The sequence below is a fragment of the Barbus barbus genome (assembly GCF_936440315.1).
Source record: "Barbus barbus genome assembly, chromosome: 2".
Lineage (NCBI taxonomy): Eukaryota > Metazoa > Chordata > Actinopteri > Cypriniformes > Cyprinidae > Barbus > Barbus barbus.
The window spans coordinates 17,558,082-17,584,592 of NC_136730.1; the positions used below are offsets into that span (position 1 = coordinate 17,558,082).

General features: G+C 37.3%; 1 protein-coding gene across 3 annotated transcripts in view; it reads right to left on the reverse strand.

Moving 5' to 3' along the window:
* Positions 1 to 26,511, reverse strand: part of LOC306886940 (intermembrane lipid transfer protein VPS13C-like) — a 53,333-nt gene that overhangs the window by 6,648 nt on the left and 20,174 nt on the right. For 2 of the 3 annotated variants that reach the window (XM_079444328.1, XM_079444329.1), the window contains exons 19-78: positions 26,288 to 26,402; positions 26,048 to 26,184; positions 25,832 to 25,964; positions 25,640 to 25,757; positions 25,434 to 25,569; positions 23,656 to 23,737; positions 23,402 to 23,502; positions 23,032 to 23,185; positions 22,849 to 22,928; positions 22,675 to 22,734; positions 22,249 to 22,399; positions 21,813 to 21,929; positions 21,606 to 21,709; positions 21,357 to 21,524; positions 21,049 to 21,081; positions 19,058 to 19,362; positions 18,467 to 18,614; positions 18,243 to 18,351; positions 18,033 to 18,157; positions 17,774 to 17,930; positions 17,589 to 17,668; positions 16,957 to 17,016; positions 16,688 to 16,841; positions 16,467 to 16,586; positions 15,975 to 16,078; positions 15,020 to 15,187; positions 14,640 to 14,944; positions 14,290 to 14,437; positions 13,963 to 14,113; positions 13,739 to 13,866; positions 13,462 to 13,622; positions 12,890 to 13,143; positions 12,326 to 12,543; positions 12,060 to 12,152; positions 10,748 to 11,203; positions 10,468 to 10,623; positions 9,898 to 10,156; positions 9,422 to 9,582; positions 9,170 to 9,291; positions 8,587 to 8,884; positions 7,721 to 8,110; positions 7,416 to 7,520; positions 7,124 to 7,285; positions 6,916 to 7,041; positions 6,701 to 6,834; positions 5,582 to 5,708; positions 5,265 to 5,500; positions 4,970 to 5,114; positions 4,740 to 4,880; positions 4,565 to 4,646; positions 4,402 to 4,471; positions 3,803 to 3,914; positions 3,510 to 3,623; positions 2,592 to 2,725; positions 2,414 to 2,495; positions 2,166 to 2,279; positions 1,598 to 1,673; positions 1,333 to 1,496; positions 1,152 to 1,197; positions 902 to 1,025 (exon numbers count right to left, since the gene is read on the reverse strand). In XM_079444328.1, coding sequence (XP_079300454.1) covers positions 902 to 1,025; positions 1,152 to 1,197; positions 1,333 to 1,496; positions 1,598 to 1,673; positions 2,166 to 2,279; positions 2,414 to 2,495; positions 2,592 to 2,725; positions 3,510 to 3,623; positions 3,803 to 3,914; positions 4,402 to 4,471; positions 4,565 to 4,646; positions 4,740 to 4,880; positions 4,970 to 5,114; positions 5,265 to 5,500; positions 5,582 to 5,708; positions 6,701 to 6,834; positions 6,916 to 7,041; positions 7,124 to 7,285; positions 7,416 to 7,520; positions 7,721 to 8,110; positions 8,587 to 8,884; positions 9,170 to 9,291; positions 9,422 to 9,582; positions 9,898 to 10,156; positions 10,468 to 10,623; positions 10,748 to 11,203; positions 12,060 to 12,152; positions 12,326 to 12,543; positions 12,890 to 13,143; positions 13,462 to 13,622; positions 13,739 to 13,866; positions 13,963 to 14,113; positions 14,290 to 14,437; positions 14,640 to 14,944; positions 15,020 to 15,187; positions 15,975 to 16,078; positions 16,467 to 16,586; positions 16,688 to 16,841; positions 16,957 to 17,016; positions 17,589 to 17,668; positions 17,774 to 17,930; positions 18,033 to 18,157; positions 18,243 to 18,351; positions 18,467 to 18,614; positions 19,058 to 19,362; positions 21,049 to 21,081; positions 21,357 to 21,524; positions 21,606 to 21,709; positions 21,813 to 21,929; positions 22,249 to 22,399; positions 22,675 to 22,734; positions 22,849 to 22,928; positions 23,032 to 23,185; positions 23,402 to 23,502; positions 23,656 to 23,737; positions 25,434 to 25,569; positions 25,640 to 25,757; positions 25,832 to 25,964; positions 26,048 to 26,184; positions 26,288 to 26,402 — 8,813 coding nt within the window. The remainder of the gene's footprint in view (positions 1 to 901; positions 1,026 to 1,151; positions 1,198 to 1,332; positions 1,497 to 1,597; positions 1,674 to 2,165; positions 2,280 to 2,413; positions 2,496 to 2,591; positions 2,726 to 3,509; positions 3,624 to 3,802; positions 3,915 to 4,401; positions 4,472 to 4,564; positions 4,647 to 4,739; positions 4,881 to 4,969; positions 5,115 to 5,264; positions 5,501 to 5,581; positions 5,709 to 6,700; positions 6,835 to 6,915; positions 7,042 to 7,123; positions 7,286 to 7,415; positions 7,521 to 7,720; positions 8,111 to 8,586; positions 8,885 to 9,169; positions 9,292 to 9,421; positions 9,583 to 9,897; positions 10,157 to 10,467; positions 10,624 to 10,747; positions 11,204 to 12,059; positions 12,153 to 12,325; positions 12,544 to 12,889; positions 13,144 to 13,461; positions 13,623 to 13,738; positions 13,867 to 13,962; positions 14,114 to 14,289; positions 14,438 to 14,639; positions 14,945 to 15,019; positions 15,188 to 15,974; positions 16,079 to 16,466; positions 16,587 to 16,687; positions 16,842 to 16,956; positions 17,017 to 17,588; positions 17,669 to 17,773; positions 17,931 to 18,032; positions 18,158 to 18,242; positions 18,352 to 18,466; positions 18,615 to 19,057; positions 19,363 to 21,048; positions 21,082 to 21,356; positions 21,525 to 21,605; positions 21,710 to 21,812; positions 21,930 to 22,248; positions 22,400 to 22,674; positions 22,735 to 22,848; positions 22,929 to 23,031; positions 23,186 to 23,401; positions 23,503 to 23,655; positions 23,738 to 25,433; positions 25,570 to 25,639; positions 25,758 to 25,831; positions 25,965 to 26,047; positions 26,185 to 26,287; positions 26,403 to 26,511) is intronic. The other variant, XM_079444330.1, reaches the window with a different exon arrangement.

A 26,511-nucleotide genomic window follows, 5' to 3' on the forward strand; every position in this document is an offset into this window, starting at 1 on the left:
TGAGTGAATGCAGAGGGATCATTCACTGTCATGTCTTTGGGTAACATAGGCATAAATATACATACATTCGCACTCCAGTTATAAGCACATTTGTACACATACACACTCATGTGCTTCCAAATACTCACTGAACTAAAAAGAACAAACATATCCAGGAATTAACTTATGAAAAACATGAAAAAAGAGTCACAAAATTAGTTAACACACAGTAAAACAAAAACACCATGTGAGAAAAAAAATGCAAGACAATAAAGACAAAAGAGAAACAAATTAGGACACCGAAACTCAGTTGACAGCATTGCCACAATTATTGCCACAGGAATTTATTTTTTTTATTAAATGTAAAGTATTTTTCTAGTCCTTTCAGAATGTATATAATTAATCTAATAATCTTTTCCAAAATGTATATAATAAAGTGCACATCAGCGCTTACATAATACAATGCATCTCTGCCCAAGTAGGAAGAACAAGATTTCCAAGCTATATTTAGAGTGAGAGGAAATGGCCTCACAACTTCCATTCTGCAAAAATGAGTAAATGTAGGCCCCTCTTAAAACAGCTTGCTATAGTAATAGGACTACATATGAGTATTTATGTTTAAAATACTGCTTAAACTAAAATCTTCATTCAACTAAGACCTATGTGAATATATACATTACTGTTTAAATATTTGGATTTGGTAAGTTTTATTTGATCGGAAATAGAATAAAAACTGTGATATTGTGAAATATTACTACACTTAAATGTAGCTCTCTCTCTTTTTTATTATATTTTAAATTTATTCAAAACTTTACTAACCCAAAACGTTTGCGTGGTAGTGTATGAACATGGTTGTCTGAATGTGAGACTGTGTTTGCAGGCGTGTATGTAAATATAATATTCATGTGCATGTGCGTCTCACCTCTGAATGCCCTGAAAAGTACTGCTTGCCATGTCTATGATGCCCCCTGTTGGTCTGGCCACCACTCCAACCAGGCCTTTCCCAATGCCCTTGAAGAAACCTGCAGCCCCCTCTTTCTTCGCCCCTAAACCCACGATTTGTGCATTTTCAGTTCCCAATAATATAATATTTACTTGTTATCTCATCAATGAATGCAAAAACAGATCAGATTAATTTAAGTACGTGTTACATCAGCAGTAAACCGCCATACCTTCCACCGGTTTGGTCACAATTCCTGTTACTCCACCAACCATTCCCTGAAGGAGAGCAGAGACATGACATGAAAGTCAATTCATGCTAAATACAATGGATTGGTGTTATATACATTGCATGAAACAGAAAGGGAAATGCTTTGATGTTTTATTATTTACGTAGGAACTTGTGTTCAGTACCTTGAGGAACCCCTTTCCTCCTTTAGCCAGACTCTCTCCAAAGTCTTTAGTGGGTCTGTTCATCTCCTCCCTCCGTTTTTGCTGATACTCTTTGTCCATAGTGATGGCAGCCAAGCCTTTTCCTACAGAGCCTGTTATACGAGACACCATGCCAGCTGCACCCCCTGGGAAGAACATGTCAAAACAAAATATGCATGTGCATTAAGGATCCTCTGTGAGTATATGTGGGTTTGAGGGAGAAAAGCAGGAAAACAGGGACTCTTACCCACTGTGTGGCCAAGTAAACTTCGAACACCGATAACAAAACCTTCTGCAAATTCCTCAGGTCCTTGAACAGCCCCCTACACACACAAACAAATGCTGGTAATCTATAAATTATAACTTTACAACCTTGTAAAACATGACACATGAAAGAACAGTCTTTTTCAATTTGAACTGTTGAACAATGAGACAAAAAAGCTTAAATATATATTATATTAATACTTAAGTTATATAAATAAATCATACAATTTTAGAAACTTTTAAATAATAATACAGCAGGCTGCATGTACAAAAATCTTAAATTCTTTAATTTAAGGATTAAATGATTTGATGATCATTTTAGTGGTCATAATATATCATTACATGCATTACAATAGTGGTGATTGATATTAAATATACCTCAAATACCTGCGGTATCATATAATTTGATACACTCATTTCTGTGGATGGGCTGATCTAGGTTACTCAAACCTGCACTTATATCTGGCATTTAAAAGATAACACACTCACATTTGTAGTGAATTAAATGATGAGGCCTGAATGGATAGATAAATGATCAGCATGTGTCAGACCTGGATGGGCTCGTAGAAGAATGCCTCCACTCCTTCTGACAAGCCTCGGATCAGCCCGAATGGATTTCCAAGAACATCCAGACCCAAAACCAGCACGTACATCTGTGTTAGGAACTATGAGGAGAGAAACAGAACTTTTGAACTTCCTTCAGGTACAATGATTTAAAGTGAAAATGTAAGCATATTGGAGAGTGTTTGCTCATGTAATGAACTCTAACACTGCATGAGTGTGTATTTAGATCACCCACTTGTTCAGTATAGTGTCTGATCACCGCCCACATCAGTTTTTCTCGCCGGTAGAACTGATATTTCATCTCAAAGTAAGCCAGTCTGAAAAAAACGAAGTCAATCGATGTCCAAGTTAATCTTATTTTCAAAGAACCGTGTAAGTCAGTGTTACAGTACATGCACATCTCAAAGTCTTACTTGAAAATCAGATCATCTACATCAGTGAGTGTGGCACCAATGCTTTTGAGCAGGAGGTTGACGGACTGCATGGCGACCATGTCACCCTGCTCAGATTCATCTCCACTGGAGCCCAGAGACAGACTCAGGTGCAGCTACACAAACACACACATAGTTTCTTAAGATAAATCACAAACAATTACATTACATGTCCTTTTACAGTTTGATGCAGCTATCGGTCAAAGGAATCCTTTTGCAATGTATCTATCATTTGACATTACTATATTATTCATAGCCTGGTAGACAAGTAAGTGTTTATTCAGTTTAGTCTTTCATTTGTCAGTAAAGCCAAGCATGTCAATAACCAAAATTCATAGCATTATACTGTAATATCAAAGTATATTTGGTCCTTCAAGCAAATTACTTTTAATTGTTTTCTTTTTTACATGAAAAAATATGTAAAAAAAAAAAAGAAAAAAAGTATGTGTTCTTTTGAACTTTGTCAAATTAAAGAAACCTGAAAAAAAATGTTTACACAAAAATATCAGTAAAAACAATGGTTTTCAACATTGACAGTAATAAGAAATGAAATAAGAAATTTCCGAAGGATCATGTGACACTGAAGCCTAGAGAAATGGCTGATGAAAAATATATTAGAATAGAAAACAATAATTTTACATTGTAATAATATTTCACAATATTACTGTTTTTCTGTACATTTTATAAATAAATACAGCCTTGGTCAGACTTCTTTCAAAAACAATACAACTTTTTATCAACCCCAAACTACTGAATGGTAGTGGGTCCAACCATGCTGTATCATGTGGAAGACTGAAACAAGACCTCAGGTCTTATTTTAGATTTCAAATTTCTGTGACAAGTGACCTTGAAGAGAACATGTGTTGTGTTTTGGAGTGGACAGTGGTGCTGGATCATTACTTTAATAGGGGAGATGTGGAAATGCTCAAAGAAGCTCAGGCCCGAGGCGTCTGTCATGGAGGTCTCCATCAGCTGAGCCTGAAGCGTCTCCAGATCCCTCTCTATCAGCTTATTCTGAAGCACAGAGAAACACATACTGACATCTCCAGTCCCCTTTCCATTCACATTGCATAGAGCCACACAAAAACTGAAGATTGTGATGATGGAGGAAGTGTTTACCACTGCGCTCATTATGGATTAAGTTTATTAGTAAAAATATGTGACAACACCTGTCAGAAAAAAGCAGTAGTTACCTTCTCTTTAGTATCCTGGGAGTCGGTAGTTGGGTTAAACAGGGCGAGAATTGCTCCCAAGAAGCCCTGATCGATCTTTACTGCCATCTCCTGCATTAATGCCATAAAGTACCTACAGAAAAACAAACAATGCCAGTCAAAGGTTGGATCTACTTTTTCTTTATTACACTATTTTCTAATATTACCATTAAAAGGCTGTAGGATCAATAAGACTTTTTTAATGCTTTTGAAAGGCATCTTTTATGCTCACTATGGCCACATGTATTTAAAACAGTAATACTGTGAAATATTACTACAATTTAAAATCATGGAAATTTTCAGGATTCTTTTACGAACAGTAAGCTCAAAAGAACAGCATTTATTTGAAACATATTTTTGTAATTTTTATGAATTTAAAGCATTCTTGTTGAATAAAAGTATTAATTTCTTTAAAAAAAAAAATCTAACTGACCCCAGCCTTTTAAACAGTGGTGTGTATTTGTGTATATTAGTTTTTAAGATGAAGAGAAACGTTAGATTAATACCATAAATTTAGCTTAGATTTAGATTTCACACAAGAGTAATAATGTAGATAATGTAATCTGTGCACCATCACTTACTTAAACTGCATGACTTGGCTGTGCTCATTAAACCTTGTGATGATGCTAACGTCGAAAAACGGCTTCGGTTCTAAAGATAAAAGGTAAGATATAGCGTGTTCATGTCAACTCACTCTAAATGTGCACTTAGATGGCATATACATATGCTAACTTGTGCTTATACCTGAGTCTTGAACAATAGATTTTGGAAGAGGAACAGGATGAAACACAGTAGGAAATATAGCTCCCGGCAACTGATTATCCACCTGGAACAAATAAATGATGCACATAATAACTGATCAATTGCCAAAAATGACGGAAGTGTGATATTCAACAAGTACATTGTGTGTGGGTGTTACCTGTAGCCAATAGAGCTGTGCACGTAAACTCCTCTGGTGAGGCGACTGTTTCAACTCAATACAAATGCCAGGCAGGAAGTTTCTCCTGATAGCGCAGGACAATGGCTGTCTCATCAACATGGGCAATCTTCCAAAGTTCACCTGTTTTAATAAAGACAAAAAAATAATAATGTCTAAGCAGTGTAATTATATTACTAATCAAACTTTATTTAAAAAAAATCCTGTATTACCTCTAGGCCAGTTTCTAGTCTAGTCCAGCCTGGTTCACTCTTGCTGATGATGTAGTCCTGGTAGGCTTTCTCCAACAGTCCAATGTTTTTGTGGTTAAAGGACTTCCAGCGGTTCTTTGGTCTCATCTCCCAAACCACACCAGAACTTAAAAACACAATTCAAACATTCCTAAATCAACAACAAACAACTTGCGCAAGAGTGGCATTTATGTTCCCCTTTAAAAATCAAAAATAACTATAAATGAGTTGTCAGTTTACAGCAAAACTTATGTTTGCTGGGTGTGGGTTTAGTTACCTGGTGATGCCAATGTATGCTATCTCCTGCCTGATGTCATTGTTGATGAGTGACAGGCCCAGGTTCTTTAAAGAGATGTTGACTTCTTGCTGGAATTGCTCCAGCTCCTCTGCCTGCCGGGCTTTTGTGACTATTCCAACATCCTCAGTAAAGATCAGCACTCGTTGTCGGCCGTCCAGGAAAGACACCCAGTGTATCTGAACTAAGCTGCTGTAAGCAAACTGCCCACACTCGTCCTAAAGAAAACAACATGGGAATGGCATGACCAGTAATATTAGCGGATTATTAGATTCACTAACCCAGGATCCCTCTCTAACCTTTACAAGATCCAGTTCTCCGCTGTGGTCTTGACAGCTCCAGGAAAGCTTCCGCACCCCTGCTGGATCATCCCATGCAAAATGCTGAGCTTTACCTGGTCTCAAAGCCCAAGACTCCTCACAGCCTCTTTACAAGCACAGAGACACAGACACTGATTACAGACAGGAAACATATTCACACACTCCAAAAGAAAACACTCAATCAGAAGATGATCTCCTTAAGTGATCTTCTTAATTTTGAAGTGTACAGATGTCAAAAGTACCATTACTCTGGTACCAGGTTGATGCGTGTGAATGGTCGAAGGCACTTCTTGATCGAATAGCTTGGTGTCTTGGTGATTGGTTTGTATAAAATGATTGTACGAAAACAGCCAGGGTGTCAAAATACTGTATTGAATCTGTGCATTAGACGGTTTTAATCGAGCCAAATGAAAATATATTCTATTTGAATTATTTAAATGTAATTAATTTCTGTGATGCCAAACCTGAATTTTTAGTCCACTTTACTCCAATATAATGTCACATGATCCTTCAGAAATCATTTCAATGTATTTAGGAAACATTTCTTATTATTATCATCAGTGTTGAAGAAGAGTTGTGGTGTTTAATATTTGTGTGGAAACAGTGATATATTTTTCAGGATTATTTAATGAATAGAAAAGAACATAATTTATTTAAATATTCTGTAACATTTTAAATGTTTTGGAACAAATTTGATCAACTTAAAGTGTGCTTGCATAAATAATAATTTCTTAATTCATTTTAATTTTTTTTTTTTTTTGGTTTGAAATTGGTTTCTTTTGTCTTCGTCTTATTACTACTGACTTAATAAATTAATTAAAACAAGGCAATGTACTCTTCAAGTATTTCTCTGCACATACTTTCAGAATTAATATTTCACTTTTAGATAAAACAATGTTTTTAATGGCAATTAGTTTTTGCTATGGTATCAAAACTGGTCAAAATATTTGTGAAATTCCGGTATTGGAACCACTGAATACTGAAACCTGGGTATCGTGACAACCCTAGTCTGTTTTTCATGGACTTTCTACTCAGTCAGACATACTCAGACTTTTCATTCATCTGTTATACGAAGTGAAATATTGAAGCAGTGCTGACCTCTGTCTGAAGTTGACAGTGGCTGCAGGTGTGTGATTGACAACCAAAGCAGGTGCAGCTCCATCATAGTAATCAGTGAAGCTGATGACAGTGGAGTGGTCTGAGATATTCACATCCACTATCACGCCACCATGCTGATGGAAACCAAGATTAGAATTAAGCGATCAATATGGTTTAATAAAGTATCATCATGTTTACAGTCAGATCATGTTCACCTGTTCCATGCGCAGCAGAGTTCCGTTGTCCTGCTTGTTGAAAAAAAACGATTTGGAGCTAGATTCAGATCCCACAACGCGTACACACAGCTTCCCTGTGCTGGCCTCAGGCCAAAAAGGCAAACACTGTAACACACACAATCATACACTCAACACACATACTGTGGGAATACTTCTGCCCTTGATAAAAGACAAATTCAGCACTGACCTCAGTGGAGGAGATGTAGTGCCACTTGCAGCTGAAACCATTGCTGTTTTGCACCTCTCCAACCTCCAGCTCAAACAAGGACTTATTGACTAGCGTGTAGAAGGGACTCATGGTAACAATCCGTGTCAGATTAAAGCTGCTCATCTGGATGCTGACCCCAACCTGGACATCAAAGAGATTTCCAACAAGTTAATTTCCATTTTTACATTTGGATTACCTTTGCTGGCATCTAACGTTTACTTAAAGTTCACTTAAAGTTACTATTATTTCATTAAATGTCCAAAGCATTTACTAAGTAGTTCCCGTTTTTGTCTGGACAACGGACACATCCGTAGCTGCCAACAGTGTCCAACGAGAAGCCATCGGACCATGAGCTGGTGGACACACAGAGCTGCAACTGAAAGGAAGAGCAGAATGCAAATTCATGAAATACTATCAGAACATTTCATACCAGAATCTACAGGTAAAACATGGCTTTCTGACCATTACAGCCCAAACACATTAAGGGTCATGTTTTTTAACATTCATGATTTTATAATTTTAGATATTTGGCTGACATGGTACATCCATCAAACTCTGCCAAGAGCCCAATCCAACCTTATTCTTGCTGAAGAAATTCTTCTTTTTGAAGGAGAACAGAATGACATCTCTGAAGTCGGATGGGTGTTTCACAAACGTATCCTCTGCACGATACTGCAGCACGCGGGATGTCTTATTGATGATCCAGTACGGACTGTAAACAGAGAGGACCATTTTGCCGCTCACTCGAGACACATGCACACACAGGTCCATGGTCAGTCCTTCTGGTGGGTCGCAGGTGAAGCAGATGGACAAGAACTCGGGCATTTCTCTGCTAATTCTCATACGTCCAGTCCAGTTGCGACCTTGGTACTTTATCAAAACAAGCTCAATTATTTCACCGCCAACATTTGAGTTCAACACATCCGCCGCACTGCCCTCCTGAAGTTCACACAAGTCAGCAGAACCCTGTGAGAGACATGATTTGGATTTAAAAAATTACCGCTGGCTGATATGAATTAATACTGATTTTATAATATGTGAATGTCATACACAAAAGTTTGGGGTCAGTACGATTTTTTTTTTCCTGAAAGAAATGTATACTTTTATTCAGCAAGGGTGCATTCAATTATTTAAAAGTGACAGTAAAGACATTTAATGTTAGAAAAGACTTGAAATTTCTATTCATCAAAGAATCCTAAAGAAAAAAATCAATTAAAAGTATTTTTGTTGAGCACCAACAGCAGCATATTAGAATGAGTTCTGAAGGATCATGTGACACTGAAGACTTTGCCATCACAGAAAAAAAAGGACATTTTAAAATATTAAAATAAAAAAAGTTTATTTTGGAAAAAAAAAAAATCCTACAAAACCCCAACATTTGAGCCAAAGTGTATGCCAAATGTGTTCTAGCTTTTGTGTATTGAAACTGCAATATTCTGCACCTCCAGCAAGTAGCGTATTGAGTAAGGCAGCAGGTTTTTGAGAGTGACAGCTGGGTACAGGTGGATGACATAAGCAGGGTCCCAGTCCCCTTCCCCGTGGCTGGCAATATGGCTGAGGTCATCAGGCACGGCCAGTGTGTTCACCACCAGTGGCAGGAAGCTGCTGTCTATGGCGGGGCACTGCAGCACTGCGTGAACCTCTGAGCTCACGTGAACCTGCTCCTTCCATGCGATGCATGTGGTGGACGCACGATACAAATCTTCTAAAGGACCGACAGGCAGCAAGAACAACTGACTCCTAAAGTAATACACAGAGCACAGAAAGTTACAACATAAAGCACAAAAAAGTACAGGTAATTTATTTTACAGTATAGTGCAGGGGTGTCAAAGACACTGCCTGCAAACAAAAACAAAAAAAATTACTAAATGAAAAAAGAAAAAAATATAATATATTCATAAGATTATATTTACAGCTACAGCAGGAGTCACAGAGCTTTACAGTTGCTCCTCATGATATTTGACTTATGTGAGTGCAAAATTCACTGGAAGAGAATAGGTAATTACACTTCTCATCCATCTATACCTGTAAGCCTCTAGGGGAACATGGCACTCCTTCTCAGGCTCAGCAACCCCTACATTCACCATCCCTCCAAGTTCAGAAGAATACTTCAGAATGGCAAAAGGCACAGAGAAATGGTTCTTTATCTGTTAACACACACACAAAAAAAGAAATCAATGTTACCATGATTGTAACAAGGTCGTTTTCACTAATCATTTCTTTATCCAGACAGGTGAAGAGATGTATGCACTCTGCAGGTAGAGTGAGCAGACGAACCTGTAGGGGGGACCGTACTGTGATGACCTTGTTGCCCTCGCTGGCATCGATCTGAAGCAGTACAGACACAGCATCCTGTTGCATGGGTCCTCTGATATTATACAGTCTACGGCCAGGCTTACCCAATGGGATATTTGAAATCTCACTGTAACCTGAGGGAACTGCACAGGGGACATTTATGATTAGGATTAGCATACTGCATTTACCTATAATTCTTGACCTAAAAATAATTGCAGTTAAAAAAAAAAAAGGTAATTTTTACAAATAGAATTACCGGATAAGACTTCCTTTATTTTTGTATGATCATTTAGGATGTTCAAAACTTCAGAGCGTGACCTACCAAGACAGCATTTTTGGGGATTATAGACATGCTTAATGCCTAAAAATGCTGTCTAGGTAGGCAGCTCACTAGTTTTTGAGGCACAACCCAAAGCATTTGTACAGTTTACGAGGTGTATATTGTCCTTGTTACTGACCTATGCTGAGATTGAATAAGCAGCTTTCCTGCCTCTGCAGGGCAGACAGTCGTGATGAACACTCAAAGGACGTATATTCTAAATCCACACTTTTATCCACGGCCAATTCATGCAGTTTACCCGGTGAGGATGAGCCAGTCAAGCACAGGTTTGCACTGTGCTGAACAATGAGTGGAATGCCTAATGCATTGCGGATGGTGTACGGGGATTTCTCCTTCAGAGAATGGTCAAACGTGGAGGCTGTGCTCTCTGAGAAAGCCTGACAAGAGAGAAATTTTATCTTCATATGTAGAACATGGATTACCATTCAAAGGTTTGGGGTTGGTAAGATTTTTTTCAAATGTTTTGGAAGAAGTCTCTTCTGCTCACTAAAACTGCATTTATTTGATCAAAAATACAGTAAACATTGTGAAACATTATTAAAAACTAAATTAACTTTCGATTTTAATATATCATAAAATGTAATTTATTCCTGTGATGGCAAAGGTGGTCATACTTTAGTTTAGGGACCACTTCTCACTATTATCTATTTATTAACTACAACTTTTTGGGTGTAACTGAATGGTTTACCTTAGCCAGGTTGTTGAAGACACTGAGGCAGCACTTGGACACTGTGATGTTCATGGTGTCTTTGGAGCATATGGTGATAGCTGTGCAAGGGTCTGGCAACATAATGAAATCATCCCCAGGAACTGGACTTTTATCTCTAACAGGGTTATTCTTCATCTACACACAGAAACACACAAAAAAAAAAAAATCACCAACAGAACAAACCGCAACATATCTTCCTGGGTGGGAATGTGAATTCATGTTTATACAAAAGTGGAAAAGGAAAAGCAATTCTTCTTACTTCTAATTTAAGGTTCCACCTTCGTCTCCCATTGTCCACTCTCTCAAGCAGTGGCTCCCAAACTGCATGAGTCTCATTGAAGTAATTCACCTCCAATGTCATATCTGCAGAGACACTGAGCAACGACGACCAGTTCTGAGCAGTACCGGTGAATGACGACTCTGCAAGCAGCAGGGGAACAGTCCGATGCCCCAAACCTGACTCCAGCGTGACCTGCACCACCTTCACGTTCACCTCAAAACTCTCTCCATCCTTACTGCTGTCCACATCCTTGAAGCTCTCAGTGACCTCGGAGGCTGTATCCACACCAAGGAACCAGTAGTTTGCATTAGCGACATTCATCAAAGACCAGAGGCTGTTTAGGTCATCTGACGTCTGTTGTGACGGCTCTTCTTTAGGTTTGGGTGCCATGGCCGCCGTGATGGTAATGACAGTGTTAAGAATGATAGGAGAGATCTGAGAGAGCAAGACCAAGAAAAAAAAAAAAACTTTAGTTCAACACAGATTAGATTAATATATTCCTGGGATATGTAATGAAAACATGAGATGTTTGAACAGTACTGTATATATTTACACAGAAAATAACTCCGTTCACATGATCTTGAAATACAGTAACAGCATATTTGTAAAAAAAAAAAAAAAAAAAAAAAAAAAAAAATTATATATATATATATATATATATATATATATATATATATATATATATATATATATATATATATATATATATATATATATATATATAGTGAGCAAATACATACAGTTCAAAAGTTTGAGATCGGTAAGATTTTTCAACAGAAATTAATACTTTAAGAATGCAATATATAAATCAAAAAGTCACAGTAAAGACAGTTACAAAAGATTTCTATTTTAAATAAATACTTTTACATTTCTATCCATCACAGAGTATTGATGTCTTGAAGAAAAAAATGCATCATCGTTACCACAAAAATATTAAACAGCACAACTGTTTTTAACACTAATAATAATAAGAAATGTTTCTTCAGCACCAAATCAGCATATCAGAATGATCAGCTTTACCAAGAAATAAATAAGATTTTTTTTTAAATATATATTAAATATATATATTGTTAAAATACATTAAATATAATATTTCAAATATTATTATATTATATAAAATAGAATATTTTTTCATATTTACTGTATTTTTGATCAAATAAATATCTTGGTGAGCATAAAAGAGACTTATTTTAAAAACATTACAAAAATCTTACTAACCCCAAACCTTTGAAATATTAGAATACATGTTCCTTTCAAAAAGATATTAATATGGCAAAGAGCTAACACCCACTTTCACTATGACCTCCTCTACAGTTACTGAACCAGTTAATGGGGCATTGGCTGGCATTTTGGTCTCAAATTCAACAGAGCATGGTCTCAGCACCTGCAGTAAAAACAAATTCATGATTTGAAAAGCATTATAGATAATTGCAATTACATAGCCTGCAATATATTTTTCACTGTGCCTCTTAAAACACAAAATAAGCATAAAACTTTATTCCTGTTGTAAAAATAGAGTTAAAACAGAAAGACATTAGTAGAAATCAGTAAACATACGGTGGTCTCGGCTTTGTCACCCTCCTTCCTGATAAAGGGGCAGGCGAGCACTTTGAGGCTTCTGAGGTTGGCCTTCATGGCCTGGCCAGTGTCTTCGGACAGGAGGCTAAAATCACACTGGAATGAGGCTACCAGTGCAGGAGCATCTGCCTTCATCAGGTTAGCCACAAACACAACCTCTGGGTCCACCACGACTGCTCGAAGCCTGGTTCTCAGAGCTGAAGTTAATAGATAAAATATCAGAGACATTTTTTTTTTTTTCCTGAAATGAAGGGTTCCTACACTTTGACCAAATAATTTCCATTCCTTTTTAATGACTGCTCCAGCCCTTCCTAATGATCAGACATTACAGACATTGTACGCACAAGCATTTCTAGCTAAAAAATACTTCACAACTGATCAGAAAAATATTTATACTGATTTTCACTATTTCCATAACCTTTGAGATTTTTTAATTTATGTTGACTTTTCCAGGTCTCGAAATCACATTTTTGAAATTCCCTGACATGTCCTGGTTTTCCTAACTGTGAGAAACAAGCATTCTTTTAGCAGTAGCATTCATACCTGCTTTAGGTTCACTCTGGATTTTGGGCTCCGAGACATATTTGAGTGGCAGCTGATTGGATTTGTCTCTCTGTGTAGGTGGACTTGTAGGCAGGGCTTGCACAAAAAAGTCGGCCACAGCCAACAGGAACTCCACACTAGCACACAAATAGAGCTTCTGCAGCACAGCGACCACGGAGCGCTCATCCGCACTCTGAGAGTATGTCACATCAATCATGGGCTCTGATGTCTCCTCATCACGCCTTCCCAGCATCCTGTGAGGAAAAATAATGTGATCAGACCAGAGAAGTAAGGTCTTGAAATAAGACCGCTATAATTAGTAAAAGATAATTTTTTAAAAAGTTGCATGACGGATGCATTCATTTTATGAAAAACACATAGTAAAAACTGTAATATTGTGAAATATTACAATTTAAAAAATGTTTTCCATTTGAATAAATTTAAAAATGCACTTTAACCCTGTAATGGAAAAACTGAATTTTCAGCTACAATTACTACAATCAGTGTTCAGAAATTATTTTTCTGCGAAATCTTAATCAAATTTACATTAAAAATCTAAATGTGTAAATCACCTGGATGTGACTCTCTGAACATCGCTCCGTCTGTCATCCAGCGTGCATGTCGTGAGGATGGTGGAAACCTCCATGTTACCGTTACTAAACATTTTGCCTGAAGTCTTCATTTTACACAGCATAAATTCACCTAAACACAATGACTCCTTATGTATAGAGGGCTAGAGAAAGACAGATAAAAAAAGAGAGAGACCGATATAACGCTCACTTTATTTATCAATGGACTCTAACTGTACACAGTCACTGATGTTCACGAATCTGTAGACTTCATACACACCTGTGCAGGATCATTACTGTAGAGAGTAAGGCCAAGGGACTCCACATTAAAGCTGAATTTGACACTCTCCAGCAGCTCTGTCTCCCCCAGTTTACCTTCAGACAGCTTCTCCACAAGAATCCCAGAGCCTACACAAAACACACAAATCAAGCCCATCCACTGAGTTTTTCCTCTAGGAGAAGGATTATTATACAAAACATTTGTGTGTGTCCATCTTCCCTCACCAGTCACTGTACGCGCTCTGACAAGCACATTCTCTTGTTTGAGGGCTGCCTCTGAGCCGATCGGTGTGTCAGATTGAACACTGCTTGCCTCCCCAATGTTCTCCATCAGAATCCGCAGCAGGACAGTCAGGTCATCTTGACTCAGAGCCACCTGGAATGCAGTCAAAAAATGAGAGAACCTTCATTCATTTTTATTATTAAGCTCTATAATTACATATTATATTAATTATAACCAGATCCCAGAAATGAACCAGCCAAAACAAATTTCCACAGCATGAAATGTGACTTTAAATGCTGAGAATACATCCTGACTTTATGTAAACAGACCTTCATGGGCTTCAGATCTCCATCCACCTCTATGGCAGCCATCTTCTGGTACCATGATGCCGCCAGGTTACGTTTAACAGACAGAACAAGGTTGACTGGCTCCAACAGTTTTGAGCTAGGCTGATTTGAGTCCTGTTCCATGGAAATTCTGAGGATAACAAACAAAAAAGCATGTATAGGAGGAAACCCATATAGAGCTGTATAATGGACAACTAGAATGTGGGCTTTGAAAATTCATGAATGAATACTGTTCAGTTAATTATCAGATCTTTAAATACACATATTGGATATAATTATACTTTGAAAAGCAAGTCTGAAAATCCTAGATATGCTTTGTGGCAGTGGGCTACCTGGACAGTTTTAGCTGTGTGAGCTCTATATCCATATTATCTATGACAGCAGGCAGCGGACGACCTTCCACTGGGAGCAGAGAGAAGCTGTTTCCCACAGTGATGAGACCCAGGTCCGCCTCCACAGCATTATGGGATGTGGAGGACTGAGGGATTATGATAAGGGGGGCCTTCAGCCTGATGTCCATGGCAAGTCTGAAGCTCTTCTGAGCGAAATCCCTCACACTGGAAGCAGCTTTCTCTGCGGCCTGAGCCGTGGCGGCACTGAGAGCCTCTTTAGCTGTCTGGAAGTTATTACTGAAATTCTGTGGAGAGAAAAAGTAAAAGTAAGCTAGTCTGCTTGAATCAGCAGTGAGGCCATGTGTGCAATTTAAACTTACAAGTAATGACATGACAAATTTGTGAAGGTAGACCACTTGAATACAGCCCACGTTGAGTTTCACTTTGCCATCAACCTTTGAAGTATCTGTATATCCAGCCCCCTCAGTGGCTTTGGGTGTCAGACTCATGCTGAAGCTGAACACCTCATCGCCTACGATGGAGATGGCCTAGAGAACCAAAAATAACCCAAAATAATCAACAGATATTGCAGTTCCCTTTACTTTAATGCACTTCTGGTGTACTGTGTTTATACAAAAGCCAAAGTAAGGCTGTGCGATAAAACAATAAAGATGATTATCGCAATATTATTTTCCTCGATAAAACGATTAGAGTTCAATAAATGTTCAATATAATGTTTAAAACTCATACAGTCAGAAAAATGAGAACAATTAGGTTGTTACAATTTTTACATGTTACTGTTTTTGATAATGAGCATACATTTACATCTGCATTCTAACTCAAGCTACTACTACTGTCTGCATTTCTAAGAGACAAAAAAAAAGTCAATATCATTAATATTGCAGCCTGCACAGCAAGCTGTGCTGAAGATACACGCCATCAAAGTCAGGCGATACAAATCTGCTTCACAATAATATCACTCATTAGAACATGCAGAAACTAAGAAATACATTTTTCTATTAAGATATTTTTTTGTAAAGGAAAAATGACTTGAAAAGTGTAAAAGAAAGTGAAGTGTTTGTCATGTTCTGCCAAAAAAGACTAGTATAAAACCACAAATTACAGTTTGGTTTCTACAACTTTCACTTAGGAGCAAAAGTACCTTTAAACTTGAAAGAAATAAAGATTTGAAATTTATTGTGATAATTATCGATATCGACTGATATGAAAAATTGTATCATGATCATTTTTTTGGCCATATCGCCATGTATAAAGTAAAAATGTATAAAGAATAGTAAATGCTTAAAATGTGCTGTAGTGGTATAGCTAGCTTGCCTTCTTGTGAATTGTTTTAGGATCCACATTCATGATGATGAAGTCACGCAAACGTGTGTACATGTGTGTCTGAGTTCCTTGCATCTTTATAGAACCATCCAAACCTAAGGAGAAGATTTGATAAAATCAGCTAACCAACAAAACCAGCCTCAGAATAATCAAGAAATAGATACTGTATAAGCAGACCTATACACCATAAAATTAAAAAGTTGCTTTATTACAACTATTTCAGAATTATTGCTATAATTCTATATGCTATAATAAAATGAACAATAATTACACATAATTTTCGATTTGTAGTATACTTGGCATATAATATTACATTATATCATTATTTAATCAAAATCAAAACTCAAATATAAATATATTATTCAAATATATTTACATCTTGAAGATCCTGCATTATTTTTTATTTTAAAACAGTAGCAGTAATGCAGTAACTTTTATATTATAATACACAAGTACATTTTCAAAATAAGAATGTATTCTCACCCTGAATTTTGATGTCTGCCATGTTGCTTTTTTGGTCACAAACCAACACATTAAACGCACCAAGCTGCATGTTAACCATCAGGTCAATAACGTCACCGTCAGAGGGAGAACTCAGTGCAGCTGAGACAGAAACAGTCCTTCATTAATTCATTCCTAAATCATGGGCAAAAAGTCCATGTTTGTCAGTTTTAGTGATTGTATGTGTGTGTGTGTGTGTTTACTGGATTTAGCTGAGGTAGTTCTCATATCTTCACTCTTTTTGCTCTCTCTCTCGGGTGAGGGAAGACTGCTGTTGGACAGGGTAGCGGACAGGAAGTCCATGGTAGAGAGGAGAGCCTCAGTGTGCAACGTCAAGTCTAGAGAGGAGAACATCACCTAAAGACACACACAGGCATGTTAAACTCCTTCAATATGAAGTTCTTTTGAGATCAACGCCTCAATTTCCAAAACTGTATGTTATTTAACCTTTTTTACATTTACAGATGCTTACATTGATCTTCTGCTCAGTATTCTGGTAAAGGCTTGCAAAGTTGGGCCCATTTCGATCAGCCTACAAAGATAGGAATCAAACAAAGTTAAGATCTCCATTCATGAGTCCTGGAGGCTCTCAAAACCTGTTACATCTTAGTGAAGATGTCTACACTGTAATTCTAGGATCTATAATCTATCACCATTGTGTGAAATATTAGAACAACTATACCTTTAATCAGAACTTGATTAGTATGCATTCATATCTCCTGACTTTTACCAGTACACTTATATGCAACAAACACTGCTATCTCATTTGAGAGAAATGGTCTTTAGGAGTTAAAAGAAGAGCCAATCCCCAAACACTAAAGAGCATAATGGCTAATGACTGGATTTAATTGTCCTGATTCTTTGACCAGGGTATGAATTCATGTGCTGCCCTAAATAAAGAGTTAAAAGCTAAGAGCTGAAGCTCATCTAGACACAAAACGTCCTGCCACTAGTCAACTCCAGCATGGATTAAAAGGGTGTTACTTAACACTTAATGTACAAAGTTTTTAACAATTTTCTTTTTTATAGGAAGTTTTATAAATAATGCTTCTGTGCTGATGAAAAGGTGGAATTATGCGCTCATATTCAGAAAGAAATAGTTACCTTAAAATATTTGACTTTAAGAAGATCTGCTCCTGAATCTGCTGAGGAACTGATTATACAGAGTGGTTCTTCATTTGAATCTGTGAAGAAAAAAATTAAAAGTTAATTTGAATGAATTTATGTTTTTTTTACCAAAGAAAAATGCTGCTTTGTACTGTGAGGCTTCAAAACCAAGCACTACAAACCAAGGAACTCTGGGCATTCCATGGAGATGTTTTTGATGTATGTTGTGGCCTCCATGTCATATTTTCGAACTTTGGTGTCAATTCCAAGCTGAGCTACATGGAGAACCAAAAAGGGACAATCTTTCCCATTTATGGACTTTTTCAACCTTAGCATAACCTACAAAGAGAAAGATACAGGATTCTCAGTTGACTACAGATCCACTCCAAATCCGGAGTTATGACTGTAACTGAAAATAAGAAGTTAAGAGCGCTTAATCACCTCCTTGATTTCAAAATTGAGCAGCACATTGACAATATTTTCACTGAAAGCACCATTGGTCAATGCAGGTTGACTCCCTGTCCCCACAGGTAGTGTTTCGATCAGTCCTTCATCTACAGCTTCATCTGTGGAGGAAAAGAAGGTAAAATGAAGCCCTAAAAAGACAAACTTTAATGGACAAGTTTACTGGCAGGTTAAACCTTTTCATACTTTTAGCAGAAGCTTTCATTCCCTCCACTGCAGCAGCCCTGCTTCCCTCGCCAATGTTCTCTGCTAGGATTCTCATGAGGACCCCAACATCCTCCTGGCCAAGAGCCATCTACAGAAGCCAGAAAATATTAATCTTTAGTTTTCTCTCCTGAAAAGTCTGATTGGGCCCCATTTTAGATTTTAGATTCAACACTTCCACGTCTAAAACGTCATGAGCAACTCACGTTCATTGACATAAGTACTCCTTTGACCTCCATTCCAGGAATTTTGTTGTACCAAGTGGCAGCCAAATTACGCTTGACTAAAAGCTCTAGATTTATGGGCTCCAGAACCTCAACATCTATATGACCTGCATCGCGCTTCAGAACAGTCCTGAAGAAAGAAGGTAAAAAAATAAATAAAAATCGGACAAAGTTAACAGCTGAAAATAACAAATGTTGCCTTGGAAACTAATTACAAAATAAAAGTTGAAGTACTAAAATCACTAAAACAAGTAAAAAAAAATCTCAATAAAAAACAAACAATAAAAATAAAAAAGAACAAAAGTACAAAACATAATACTTGAGAATCACTTCTCAAGCATAGAACTTAAAACTAAAATTAAAATGAAAACTGAAAATATAAAAATAAAAGTTAATTCAAAATATTAATATACAGTACTATAATCGTGCATAAGTAATATTAAAATAAAACGGCTACAGAGAAGACCGTTTTAACTGATAATAATGACCTCAAAATTGAAAGATAGTTCTTTCAATTGGTTGTAAAAATCACATAAATGAATTTTTGGAAAGATCTCCAGCTTTCTTTACTACCTAGATAATTTGAGCTGCGTGAGTTTTACATCCATGGTCTCCAAAACTGCAGGCAATGGGAAGCCCTCAGCTGCCAGTAGTGAGAAGCTGTTTCCCACAGTGATGAGACCCAGGTCAACCATAAATGCATTATGGGATGTGGAGGACTGAGGGATTATGATAAGAGGGGCCTTCAGCCTGATGTCCATGGCAAGTCTGAAGCTCTTCTGAGCGAAATCCCTCACACTGGAAGCTGCTTTCTCTGCAGCCTGAGCCGTGGCTGCACTGAGAGCCTCTTTAGCTGTCTGGAAGTTATCCACAAACATCTATGGAAGACAACCAATAGTTAGTTACAGTTTTGTGTGACTTGACATGGCAGTTTAGTAGAAGTGAGGGAAGGTCTTAATGTAACAGCCTGGGATCCACAGTAGGGAACATTCATGCAGGGATGTTCTTGTGTTTTAAAACGCCTGAAAGCCGAATTTACAAGGAAAAGTTGCAAATTCAGTAGGGGTGAAAAAAGCAGCGCTGGAGTGAAAGTAGGCAATTTTTTTGTGAGAGAAAGTAGGAAAGTTGATGATTATATTGTCTGTTTCTATTAAGCATGTAGAGTATGAAAGTTAGAACCAGTAAAATCAAGGCATCCATTTCGTGCGAAATTCCATCTCAAATCTCTGTGATTTCTACTTCAATATGTAGTATGAGTCACAAGCGCACATGCAAATCCACATATTCGCAATCAAGTCAAATATTCTGTGCCTTATTGCATTCATAAATAACACTATAGGCTAAATTTGCATAATCTAAAGTCCACTTCTTTAACAATATCTAACAGTTAGAGCAGTAATATCTCACAGTGAAAACTAAGAAATGAATACTAATATACTCAAGACATCCATCTAAGAGAAAACAGCATTAAAGCTGCAGTATGTAATTTCTGTAACATTAGCAACAGCAAACAGAATTGTAATCAGTTTAGCAACACTGACTCAAGATTTCAGACCTATTTCTGAAAAATAAAAGATGGCAGGATCCATTCTTTGAAAAAACACTTGGACGAGCTCTGCCTTTTAGGTGATACATAATTCTGTTTGATGCCATGCATCTAGCAGTGCAGAAATTATAAAATGCAGTGCTATAGTAGATAAATATCAGGTATGGGTGTGATCTTTGAAAGTCTTTCTTTTGGTTCTTCGGACTACCCGATTTGATAGGAAAAGCATAACTAAAAAGCCTTACCCATTTTAAATGAAGTTATTATATGTCAGTGGTGCATATAAATGTAATGTAAGCAATATTGAAATATTACTGACAATATTAGTGGCTGTAAACTTTGGAGACTGCTTCTGTTTAGCTTGAATCTAATGAATTGTTCGTGAATAAGTAGCAGAGCTACAGTATATATTTCTAAATAGTGTTTTCCAGTTTTCAAAATACATACAAATAATTTTCTCTTTTTTTCTACCAGTATTTATTATTACTATAAACCTACCACTAGAACAGTGGTTCTCAACCCCCCAAGCCACCCCTACCCCGTTGTTCAACACAATATCTTATGGCCTCCCCATAGGGCAGAGATATTTTTTGTATATGTATACTGTCTTGTAAAAAGTCATTTTTCTTGCATAGCTAGAATTAAGACCTTTTTTGTTTTTATACATGGATACAAAAATTAAATACTTTTACTTTTATTAATTCCATTTTTAGAATTTGAATTAATTTCTTTCTAAATATGAGAATAAATACTGGAAGTTTGTTGTGACCCCTAGTGGGTCCAGGATCCCTCGGTAAGAACCACTGCACTAGGAACAAAACAAAGTCAGTCATAAACATTGCTGTGAATGGTGTTAACATGGATTAATGTTTCCATCTTATTTGAAAAGGTTTAACTGCGTGTACAACAAATCCAGTAGAGTTTAATGGGGTGAGGACATATTTCAGTGTGTGCAGAGGTGCATTTGAAGATAAGCTGCAAAGCAAAAGACTTTAATGCTGCATGCCCAAGCCTGTACCTCATCAGCAGAGTATTGATAGCTAAAAGAGTCCTGAAAAGAGGAAGACACAATTAACAAAAACTATGAGGGAGAGAGGAAGATGCCAGAGTAAAAAGAAAGGGAGAGACATAAAGATCCAGACAAAATACAAACGAAAATACAGACACTGAGAAATACTGTTTTTTAAAACTCTGTCCCTCTTTGTTTTCCAATTACCAATAAGTGAGTTTTATCTACTGGTATAAATTTTAGATGACCGAGTAACACAGACAGAATAGGAGTACCGATACAATATGAAAGCTAAGTGGATTTACATGAATTCTTACCAATAAAGACGTAAGGAACTTGTGCAGGTAGACGATCTGGATACAGCCAAGTCTCAGGATAACTTTCCCATCCACTTTGGAGGTGTCAGTGTAGCCTTCACCTTCAGTGGCCCCGGGATACAATGTCATCTTGAAGCTGAACACCTCTTCTCCAACAATTGACACCGCCTGGTAGTATTCACAAAAACAGAACTGGAGCACAGAAACCTGCTTGCAATCATACCAAAAACAATATGACTGATGTCTCACCTTCTTGTGGATAGTCTTAGGGTCCACATCAAAAACCACAATGTCACGCAGACGGGCAAAAACATCTGTTTCTTTAGCCTGGACCACCACAGACGCATCAATGCCTGACATAAATGAAATCAAAATGTTCGGTTAACTTTCAGAAAATTAATATATCATTTTAAGATACGCTGACTTTTAAGAACAGACACTTTAGCTATTTTCTACCTTGAACCCGGATGTCAGCAATGTTGCTTCTGTCATCGCAAACAGCCACTCTGAAAGAGCCGAGTACGGCAGACAGCTTAAAGTTCACAACACCAGAGTCCTTCGAACCCTTAGACACTACCAAAACATAGACACTCCAGTTAACACACTCAAACAAAGCATAACGTGACAATCTAAAAACAGTACTGTCTGCAACATGCGTTAACACAAGCAAAACAGATACTGTTTCAGACCCCTGTTAGTACGTGGCATGTCAAGACCAGTGCAAAGGTAAAAAAAAAAAAAAAACATTAGTTACCCAAGAAAAAACCTACAAAGCAGAGACAAAGACAACATAGATGCATGAGCAATATTCAGGGTCTACCCAATAATTTGACATCAAACAAAACATTTGTTTTCACACATATTCAACAAAGCGTGTATGTGTTATTCACACCTGTCTTCCCTGCTGCTGCTCTCTCAGCTCGTCTCTTGGTTTCTCGGTCTTTTGAAGCTGTGAGGTCTTGTGGTATTGCTGAATTCATGTAGTTGATGGTAGACAGCAAAGCTTTAGTGTGCAGCTGGAAGTCCAGTGAGGAAAACTCCACCTGCGAAAAGAAGTAAATCAATTAGGCTCACTTAATTTTGATTTCTGATAAAACTTTCCAATAAAAAAATTAAAAATTTTTTTTTCAAATGAAACATTATTCAAATTAAAAAGACTAATAATGTAATTTAAAATTTACACACACACACTATTTGACATTTGTAAATTTAAAAATAGTACAATAATTGAATGAATGAATAAATATATTGAATGAGTAAGTAAACAAATTCTAGGATTACTGTCATTCTTTATTCGGAACTGTAAACTTAAACATACCTTCAGTGCTTGTTCTGTATTATTAAATATGGTGTGGAAGCTGGGTCCATTAACATCAGCCTGAAGGACAAAAAAAAGCCATGCAGACCAGTACAAATTAAACCATTCAGCTAAAACATCTCATTTAAGAGAGTCCTTCATAGAGTGTTTGATAAACAAAATGCTCATGATTACTTTGTTGTACTCCACTTTCAATAGATCAGAGCCATGCTTGTCTGAAGAGGTAATTAGATGAAGTGGCTGATTTTGTGCATCTGAAACACATACACACAAGTATGAGAGCAACGGCATCCCTGAAACAACATGAAGTAGTTCAAACACCAAAAGCTTGATCACACTTTTTGTGTGCGTGTGTACCTTTTTTCTCGCAGTAGTCCAGGCTGATCTTGCGCAAGTAAGATGTGACTGTGAGATCAAAGGTCCGTATCTTGCCCTCTGCACCCAGTTGAGACACATTGAAAGCCAATATGACATCCTCCTGAGCGGCCTGCCTCGTAAGCTCCAGCAACACCTACATATACACACATACATATATAGACACATATACATCACTTCACACTGAAACACATAATGGTCCACACAAACACGAATGGGAATCATACACAAAATAATTGTCATCAACTGATGGAATGCTGAATGATTTTTTTTTTAATGAAATGCGGGGCTCTTGCGCCAGCTGATGACAAGTGGTTGTGGCATGGTGTGAACAAAGTGAAGAAGAACGTACTGCTTTGACTTCAAACTGAAACTGCACTTCGGTCAGTTCCTCTAAGGTTGATCTGAGCGAGTCTTCATCTGCAGACTTCTCACTGGTGTCTTCTTCAGAGTCTGAACACACAAGTACAACATAAACTGTGTGCATACATAAACTGTGAGAAAATGTGTATAATTATATGAACAGTGTCAATTAAAAACAAAAGACTTGTGTGGGATTCATTTAAGATTTCTTTTTTTTGTGTGAGTATCTAGTTGAATTCTGACCTGACGCCACTGTATAGGACAGAACTGTGGTGTCTAAACCCAAAACCTTTGGCCTGGCATCAGACAGCGGCATCCCCAAAACCTTCAGAAGAATATCATCATAATTATACAAACAACAGTTGTTGTCATTTTCTCACTCTGTTTACTTCCTGTACATATGCAACATTAACTTTTTTTTTGCATTGTAGTCAATAGGTAACATTTTTGTAAGAAAGCATTTTAAGGAGAAAGTATTTAAAAAACAAAACAAAAAAAACTGTTAACTTTATTCTTTCTCATAGTTTAACAAATTTACACAAAGTATTTTTTTTATGTTTTTGAAAGATGTATATTATGCTATAAATACAGTAAACAGTAAAAATGTTAAAACTGTTTTCTATTTTAATATTTGTCATTTATTCCTGTGATGGTAAAGCTGAATCCTCAGCAGCCGTTTCTCCAGTCCTCTATCATTCTAATAATTATAATCATAATCATGATACTCTAATAATCATTCTGATGTAGTGTCAATAAGTGAAGTGAAGTGACATTCAGCCAAGTATGGTGACCCATACTCGGAATTCGTGCTCTGCATTTAACCCATCCAACGTGCACACACACAGCAGTGAACACACACACACACCGTGAACACACACCCGGAGCAGTGGGCAGACATTTATGCTGCGGCGCCCGGGGAGCAGTTGGGGGTTCGGTGCCTTGCTCAAGGGCACCTCAGTCGTGATATTGAGAGTGGAGAGAGCGCTGGACATTCACTCCCCCCACCTACAATCCCTGCCGGCCCGAGACTCGAACCCGCAACCTTTGGATTACGAGTCCGACTCTCTAACCATTAGGCCACGACTTCCCCAATAAACATACAATAAACATTTCTTCTTATTATTAATGATCATATTTTTGTGGAAGCTGTGATATATAAACTTTTGAGGATTCTTTGAGGAATAGAAAGTTCAAAATAACAGCATTTATTTCAAATAGATATTTTTTCTGCAGTTTTGTTTTATTTAACTGGTTTGCACTCTATCTGCCATGTGCCTTATGCCACTTTATCTATCTCTTTCTTTATTTTTCTACAATGTCCTCATTTGTATATCTGTATAGTTGTATGTACATATGTTTAAACTGTATTTATCTGTATTGTTAATACAGGGTCTGAGAGTAACGCAATTTCAATTCTCTGTATGTATGTGCTGTACATGTGGAAGAATTGACAATAAAGCAGACTTGACTTCATTAATGTAATTTCTTAAAACAAAATCTTACTGATCACAAACTTTTGAATGGTAGATCTTTATTTATTTAAATGTACTATAAGATAATATCTAGAATATCCTAACATTTGCTTCACAAAGTAAACTAGTAAGGGCTTTTCTTGCTTGTTGAGGCAGTAAGTTGACCAATAAGATACAGCACAGCGTTCATTGTGTAGAGAGACAGTGATGCTGATTGTGGATAATGTCTTTCCTGAGTTGTGTAATCTGTGAAGACTGAAGCTGCACTGTCACGCACACAGAACAACTTCTGTGTGCTAAATATAAAAGCAAGCAGCACTTCAAACTTAGCACATGACTATGAAAGCAATAAGTACATTGAGATTAGTTGTAAGGGCTTGAAATATTCATGGCTTTCAAAAAAAACAAAAAAATCAACAGCAATGACAATAGTATCAAATACCTGTGGCGTCCTACCAGGAAACTACTATTCATGAGCCATGACTTATTAAGTGTGAGAGGAAGCAACACATCAGCCAATACAGAGACTGTTTCTTTGTGTTTTCTGACCTTTTCTGTGGGGGTGCTAGGGGGGCTTGAGGTAGACTGAGGAAGAGGAATACTGTCCACCAGCTCCAGAACACCCTGGATCTTCTGATCAGAAATCTTCACATGAAGTAACGGCAGCTCTCCTGATACTTTGAACCTGGAAATGAACAGACGTTAGTGCATGTATGAGGATCAAGAGAGAGACGCGACAGAGAGCGAATGCTAACCTGGGCATACGGGAATCTTTGTCCACCATACATTTAGCAAGCTGAAGTGTGATGTCCATCGGCTGCAGGATGTGCTGATGGGTGAAGCCTTTAACACGAGCATTTTTCCATTTCTCTCCTTCAAAAAGAGCCACCGTTAAAAAACGTTTGTGCAGAGAGTTTAGTTTATTCCCTGTGTTGCATTGTGTTTACCTGATTTGCTGTAGAGTATCTGAACACTGCGGAGCTCCAAGGAATATCTTTCATAGGCTCTATCCATGATTTCCTCTAGAGATGAGAAACTAGCAGATACCTGCTGATGGCTGCCCTGGTCTACGCTGTTCAGCTACATGCACATGCATATATTTAGTCAGGCATTATTGACAGAAACAGTTCTCTCTTAAATATGCTTTTACTTCCCTCTCTCACCTGCAGGTAACCGAAATCAACGATCATGAGGTCTGATTTGCCATCATAGAATCCAGACTTGGGAAGCAGCAGGTAGGAGGGTTTTAGATCGATCCTCAAGTCCAACACCTTACGTGTCTCAATAATGTGAGACAAGCCTGGGTTCAGATAAAGACAAAGGGGAAATGTTAAATATAACTACTCGCATACTCTTTCTCAATGCATTTCTGTGATGTTGATGGGAAATGAGGAGAGGATTACCAGTGGCTGTCTTCTCTTTGATCTCCTCAAGTTTGCTGAGAGTTGCTGAGGTGATGACCTCCAGATCAACTCCTTTTCCCATCTTAAAGAATTCTGTAATGCTGATGACAGTCAGCTACAAAACAGACAAACGAACAGTAAATATTGGAGTAATTTTTTGTCTATTATGTATTTATATATTAAATATTTGATATTAAATGTAAAAAATATATTACTTGTTTTAT